The 8,078-nt window shown below is 37.4% G+C and overlaps 1 protein-coding gene across 1 annotated transcript in view; it reads left to right on the forward strand.

The window, feature by feature from the left end:
• The window catches only part of LOC124115571 (protein Wnt-4-like), a 45,038-nt gene extending 41,134 nt beyond the window's left edge, over positions 1 to 3,904 (forward strand). Inside the window, exon 5 of the mRNA XM_046476614.2 lies at positions 342 to 3,904. Within this exon, the coding sequence (XP_046332570.1) occupies positions 342 to 803 (462 nt within the window). The 3' untranslated portion in view covers positions 804 to 3,904. The remainder of the gene's footprint in view (positions 1 to 341) is intronic.
• Positions 3,905 to 8,078: the final 4,174 nt, after the last annotated feature.

Consider the following 8,078-nt stretch of genomic DNA (forward strand, 5'->3'; position numbering starts at 1 on the left):
TTCAACATTTCCTTTAGCTTTTAAAATCCAAATTGTATTTACGTATCACTTCTTTGACGAACTACGTCCAAATATGTATGTTGTGTACTTTTTGTTATGGAAAGGGAAAGTTTGAATAATGATTCCAGACAGACTATGAAAACCGGTATATATAAAATGAAGGCCCAACGAAACTGCTTCCGGTTATCGTTTTAGACTTGAAACACATTAGTCGAACTGGAAACACCTAGAATAAATAATTACACTATATCTGAACCCTTATACAAATAGGTATCATTTGTGATGTCCACTGAACGATAACATGTAAATCTGTTTTTAAAAATATTTTCTTTCTTTTCCAGACCATCAAGGACAACATGGAACTTATCTGCAAGTGTCATGGCGTCTCTGGTTCGTGCTCTGTTAAAATCTGTTGGCGAAAGATGAAGGCTTTTCGAAAAATAGGCTCAGCCCTCAAAGCACGTTTTGATGGGGCCAGTATAGTCAGAGTGGACAGAAACAGACTGAAATTAAAACGACTCAGTAAAAACCAAAAACGGCCGACGAAGAGAGATCTTGTATATTTAGAGGAGTCTCCGGATTTCTGTAACTTTAATCCTGCATCCGGGTCTTTGGGTACTCGAGGCAGAAAGTGCAACAAGACAAGCATCGCTCTTGATGGGTGCAGTTTGATGTGTTGTGGAAGGGGTTATTATACACTTGTGAAAGAAGAGAGGGATGATTGTGACTGCAAATTTTACTGGTGTTGCAGAGTAGAATGTAAGAAGTGTACACGAACTGTTGAAATGCATTACTGTAACTGAGAGCGATGTTACCAATGACTGGACCCTATAGCAACTGTCAAAATGCATTACTGTGACTGATATCGATGTTGCTGTTGGTTGCATCTTATTGTAACTATTGAAAGGCATTACTGATCTGATATCGATGCAAGTAATGGTTTAAGCTATCTGTAACTGTTGAAAGGCATCACTGGATCCGACAGCAGTGAAACCAATGGATGACATTGCGTTATAGTTGTAGAACTACGTTCAACATAATCAAGGACTACAGTTGTCAACAGTTGGACAACGGTGTTTTTCCTAAGTTCACCAGAAAAGTTGAAGAACAGAGTTGGGACATTTGAAGCAGCGAAAACGCATGAAAGAATAATATTTCAAACATATGTTGGTGTTCCTTAAACACGTTGGAGGCAACTGGATGGCGTTCTTGGTCTTCCTCATCTCCATCGTTCTGTCAGTTGTGACAGACCACCTAGGCATTGTTCAGTTACTGCTGAGCAGCTGATACCAGTTGGAGCAACAGCAAGACTCTTTCGAGGATAAACACCAGCCTCTTCCTCAGAGACGCCCGAGAAGGTTCACTGACAACGTGATGTATGACGGCCAGTTTGATAACCCTGCTACGGAATGACCCTTGTCACGGAACAGTCTTCGCCGCATTTAGTTAAAGTAATGGCTGCTATCAGCTGATGATTCTGGTGCTCGGTATTTTCTATATCATCAACTGTCACCACAGTTACTGCAGTGGAAACTAGTTCAGAGAATGTGCATGCCTAATGTGGCGCTCTGCCCAAAGAAAGTGAAATAAGGATATTAATGTTCTCCGCATGCTATAAGTCGTCAAACAGTTATATATAAATGATAACACCTGTCACCGCGTAGTAGAAATTAGATGACATTTGACGAATCTGCATGTGTCTCTAGATACGGTATTACATGAGAAATCTGAATACAAACTGAAAATGATTTTACTAGTTAGTTAAGGTTATAGTCTCTCCAGTTAGAATATTTTTAACTGATACTTATCTCTGTATGTCGTAAATACTTCAGATTATAAATATATGTGTACATGCAATACATATATGATCAATATGATTGTAATTATAGGTTTTTGTAACCTTTGGACAGTAATTATACCTGTGGAGGCTTTCCTTGTCGTTTTGACATGTCTTTATTTCGTTATTTTAATAACAAAGACAATAAAATATTAACTAAGAGTCTTATTGGCAAAATCTTTGCTTAATCAAATATGTATAATATATTTAATTCTTGAATGAAATGTTAATTAAGGGATAGATGTTTTGTATTCGGTATCTAATGGTTACTAAAAGTTGCTGTCTCCCAATATACCTTTATAACAAACGCCACTGTAATAAATCGATAACGATTTTATATATTACAAGATAATATTTGTATTCTAAATAACTTAATATTTATTTAATACAATGGTAAGTGTACGTGTTTTATGATTGTATTTCCAAATTATTATTTATTTTATTTTTAGACATCATAAGATTGAAAAATTCATAATGTTGCTTAAAATGTTGCTTTTACTTTAAACAGTTTCGGTGTTGTAGACGTTCTGTATTACAAGAATATGATTAAGTGTAGACAACTTAGCTTCCGTAATCTACTGAATATTTGTGAATGATGCATAATTTAATGTAACTATCATGTACATTGTCATAGAATGTAGACTCTATGTTGTTTTGTCCCATGACTACATGAAACTAGAATATACGATGGATACATGTCTGGGCCACTGTCTACATCGTAGTGCCATTGTAAAGCACAGCACAACAGTACAGCAAATTAGATGGCTTCGTATTTTGTAAACCATATGAACTGGAACCGGTTTACTTTATTTAATTACAAAACAGCTCAACAGCATTTTTGAATGACCTAATTGCAAGATATTATTGTACAAATCTATGGGTTCTTATTTCTGTGAAAGGTTGTTTTAATGAAGATATATCATAGTTGTATAGCGAGATACCATGTCTACCCACCGTAATCAAACACTGGACATGATTTATTCATATATGATATGGCTAATTATTTCAGTTAAATCTTGGTACCCTACACGAATAATTGTTAATTAAGCTTTTATTTGATTCCATAAGGCGTAAGTGATTAAATGAGTCAACTTTCATATGTTTAATACTAACTACTTTTTTAACCTGAAACACCATTTAGTACCTTACGTTAAGTACTGCTCAGAGGTTCCCTCGCCTTCCACAATGGGTGTCCATTCTGGTCTCACTTGCGCAGAGAGACCTTAGCCCTAAAATTACAGCACGTATTTGTTATGGGAGTCACAACTGTCTTAGTGCTAAAATCGTTTTGTGCAAGTGGCACCTTAGGACCAAAATGTATGGGTCACGTTCTGTGGTGATTTAAGGGGCGGTGGGGTAGCCCAGTGGTTAAAGCGTTCACTCTTCACGCCGAAGAACCGGGTTCGATTCCCCAGATGGGTTCAAATGTGTGAAGCCTATTTCTGGTGTCCCCCGCTCTGATATTGCAGGATTATTGCTAAAAGCGGCGTAAAACCATACTCACTCACTGTTGTAATTTAGGAATTTGTTTCTCTGAAGTCACATACTTGATAAATGAAGTCATGATTTTGTACATATCTGAATCACTGTGTAAATTTGGTCAAGACTCGAACTTTAGTGTATATTGTGCTTATATGTAGTATTACTCGTACTATGTAGCAAAATGTTCACAAGTGTATGTTAGAGAGGAAATATTTATTTTGCTGTAAACACGGTAACCGTCATAATGATAAATGGATGACTTTTTTAAGGCAAACGTGTACATGTCTTTACTGTACGTATAGGTATATACATATGTAGGTACAATGTAACGTCAACAATCGCGATTGGTTTTACGTAAATACTAAATACGAAAGGGATTTCTTGTTGGAAAGTATGTATGTGACAATGTTTTAACAGTTATGTGCATAATCAATTTGTTCACAGATCGATGTTGTTAAAGTTAATCTGTTCAATCTTTCTTACGACATATTATGAAGAAATCTTGTTTTTAACTTATATCGCAATTATTATGAGAAAACCAGTATGCTTTCTCCCAATTTAATACTGTAATTAAACCATTAATATCTTAAATATGCGTTATGTTGTTATTTACATTCAAAGTCATTACGTTATGTTATTTTACATTATTTTAGTCATATGTTTATACATGTGGAGATTATTTATACAAAATAAGAAATACAGTAGAGGTTATGCATGTTCTAAAATATGAATGAGTGTGGGTCGATTCAAGCGGTTTAACTTGAACATAATTATATATTTTGTGTTTTTCAAATTAATCGCCCAGCTGGTACCCAACCGCACATAGATAGTGTTCACTTTGTAATGCGAACACAGACTCTTCATTATTTGGGTCGCTCGTCACGCCGAAAACCCTGGTCCGATTCCCTACATGGGTACAATGGGTGAAGCCTACTTCTGGCGTACCCCAACGTGATATTGCTGGAATATTGTTAAAAGCGCCGTAAAACCATACTCACTTAACTCCCTCATTATAGGAGATACTGGGTAAAATAAAAACTAACCTACTCGTATCTTGTGATTGCGGATTACCTGCCCCTTGTACATCAATGGCGAAGGTCCCTCATCGAGGCATGACACAAACTTAAATCATCCGGGACAGATAATCGAAATTCCTCGTTGCCTGTAAGCAATTCTCTAAATAACGTGTTATTATCCTTCTTCTCTCACACATACATATAAATCAAAACACCAGGACTGGCCTGAAAAGGGCGGGACCAAAAAGGTCGTGGCACCGAAGCACGTGTTCACGAGAGGGTGAGAATATTTTGAGGAGGAATTTACACAGGAAGACACGTTACCAGTGGGGAACGGAATCTCTCTTAGTGCACGATCTCCAGTCTGTCTTAGAGACCATGAAACAAAGACATCCCAACAGCAAATAAGTCTTTAAATGTGGGTCAGTGAAATGTATGAACATGAAGAGAGTCTCAGGGCTTTTTTTAATTATATTTCATTAAGATAATTAAATTTAACTCTTTTTTTTCAAGGTAATAATTTCAGACACACAGACAGACAAAGTAGACAATTTATGGATAAGAACTTCTTTAATTACTGTAAAAGTGACGTTTCGGAAAAGATCCTTATACCGTTGTCCTGCTTGTGACAACGGTATAAGGATATATACCGAAATGTCGCCTTTACAGTAATTAAAGAAGTTGTTATCCATAAATTGGGTCTACTTTGTCATCCGTCAACTTCTAAGTAATGCCTATCAAAAATAAACAGACAGACAGTAAAATTTATTTTCGTTCCACTCATGGGAATAATATATATAGAAGTAAAGGACCACCTGACTTTCAGATTACTATAGTTAATCTGTCATGCCGTACTTTTATGAAGCAATCGGGTGGTCCTTAACTTCTTTTTAGTAGTCTATGTTACCTTATGTCAGACTTTTATAGATATTGCAGAGGATCATATCAATCGCTCATTGATGCATGAGAGTCGAACAAAGTAATTGAATTGACAAGAATTGACAAAATATAAACGACCCAAAAAGTATTTAGATATGTTTATAACACAGTGGCCACTATAATATATACTTTGTATATACAGTAAACGACGGTTATAACGAACTCGAAGGGGCCACTAATTTTAGTTCGTAATAACCGTAGTTCGTTATAAGCATATATACAGCATTTATACAACAAATGGTCGGGACTGAAAAATATGTTCGTTATATCGGTCAGTTCGTTATATGCGTGTTCGTTATAACCGTAGTTAACTGTATACTGATTGAAATGAATTAGGGAACACACAGCAAAGTAATATGCTATCATGTGTTCCCAGCCTTGTCTACCAAATACGCGTTGGAAACAATACACACAAACACATCTCAACATTTGATTCTGGCATGTGACATTTGTATGCGCGCTATTTCAAATGTACTGACAGTATAGCTTATCTCCCTGTTTCAGTGCCACCTTGTTCGTTTCCACGAGTATGTGTGATGATGGGAGAATAAGTGACATGTATGGTTATTTTAAACATGATCAGTAAAATATGTACATGGAAACTGTAATGTGATATATCACTTCCGTGTTATGCGAAAATAACTTTGAGATACTAAAACAGCCGTGTTTGACTAAAGTACTAGTCTAAATGCTACGTGTTATACTATAACAACCGTGGTTTACTAAATTTATGTCATAGTTATAGGGGGCACGGGTGGCCCAGTCGTCCAAGGCGCCGCAATTCGATGTGCAGAGTTGCGTCCCTTGGGCACGCCAGAAACCTATGATCATGGGTTCGGATCATGGGTTCGAATCCCGGTTCGCCCCGATTATGTTATTAGGTTTGTCAGCACCATACCCGTGCTCGTGGGTTTCACCGAAGTGGTAAACGTCTGAGACCTGCATCATTTCGGGCTTTCCTCCCACATTAAGCTGACACGCCGCGATATAACTGGAATACTGTTAAAAGCGGCGATAAACCCAACTCACTCACTCACTCATAGTTATAGTATAATAAACGTTTCATACTAAAACAAGGGTGTTACACGATATCAGTCGTGTTCGACAAAACAAGTTAACATATGCTCAATGCCTAATTTATAGTTTTCTCTTCAGTTTTGCATATTGCACTCTTAGACAAACAAGTGACGCATAGACGATTTCAAGTTCCCTGTTTCCATGTGTACTATATATGTCCCCGTGTTGTCTCAGATGATCATGGGTACAATGTGTGAAGCCCATTTCTGGTGTCCCCCGCCGTGATATTGCAAGAATATTGCTAAAAGCGGCGTAAAACCATACTCACTCACTCACTCACTCAGATGATCAGTTGACTTACCTTTGCATGTGTTTATGACGGGTGCCACCGCCGGGCGGGAAACGATCAACCCTTCTTCAACGCCTGGTAAAATCACTATTTGGTAGTGATTCACAAACACATGCCAGTTGATATAGTCGGAAATGTACAATGGACAATGGATATTTCTTATTAATATGATATTTCTTACGGTTATGGAAATGTTTTTGTCGCTTTTATTTACATTCTTAGTGTCGCAAATTGATTGATTTACTCTATAACAAACACCTATATTTGATTCAGCGAATGTGTATATAGTGGTTAAAGTCCAAATCAACAGGAGGCTACGATGATATATATTTTACCTTTTCTATCACGTTCAAAGAACTAGTGTCCAATATGTCCAGAAATCTGAATTCTCGTGAGACAGGATGGATTGATACCAGCTGCGTCAAGAACGTTCCTATTCCGGAAAACACAGATCCAATTAGAAAACATTACAAACAGTACTTCAAGAAGGATGTATGAATACAATTACAGCATTTGGATCGTTGCACATTTTTTGTATTTTGTATATCTGTATTTAATGTCAGTCTGGTTCAGTAGTCTACTTGACAGGCATGCATCTATCATAACTGTCTGGGAGACCCAGAATTTATCCCCACATCAGACCGCACTCTTTGGTAAGCATTCAGCATGGTCAGGACAGTGGCATAAATATATGTAATTCCTATATACATGCATTACACAACAGCGTTCAGAGATAGCAAGGCGTTGAGTGCTGGTGGCGTAATTATCAGCAATAAATTTAAACATAAAACAGCATTAAAAGATTTGTGAAGTGGATATCTTTACGCGGCATAACGATGTCTAATTTACCCAAATTGTTATTCTCAAGAGACGTGTAGGATAAACACGGAGGGTAATTCGACCCTCATACGTCTCAAACTGCAACGTCCCCGTGTTATGAATTAGCCTAATTGATAGTTTTCTCTTCAGTTTTGCATATTGCACTCTTTGATGTACAGGAGTAATGTCTTAAGGGGCGATTCCTCATCCAGAAAGAAGATATTTGTTCAAGCAAGGCTAAAATGCGTCTCTGTATTAGCTGTGGAAGCAATTAAAAGATGAAAGCATAATTCGCTATTCTAGCCGACTAAGGTTGATGAGATGGGTTTAACTAGATAACCTTCTTGTTAATATCCCCGCAATTATTTAGATCAGTAAACGTGATATTTGTAAAGAGAAATGCATTCAGAGGGACAGTAAAATGTGAGGTCATTAGAAAGAAAAATCACTCGCAAGGCGACAAAGAAGGGAGATAATCCTCAGCTATGCTGTCACACCACGACTGCCCTGAAGAGGGCGGGACCAGGGAGGTCGTGACCTTTGTGGTGACGGTGCCAATGGCACTGCGGCACGTGCTAGCAGGAAGGTGGGAATGTTCTTGGAGAGTTTCTTACACGAA

The sequence above is a fragment of the Haliotis rufescens genome, unplaced genomic scaffold (genome assembly GCF_023055435.1).
Source record: "Haliotis rufescens isolate VD_foot unplaced genomic scaffold, xgHalRufe1.0.p SCAF_106, whole genome shotgun sequence".
Classification (NCBI taxonomy): Eukaryota; Metazoa; Mollusca; class Gastropoda; order Lepetellida; family Haliotidae; genus Haliotis; species Haliotis rufescens.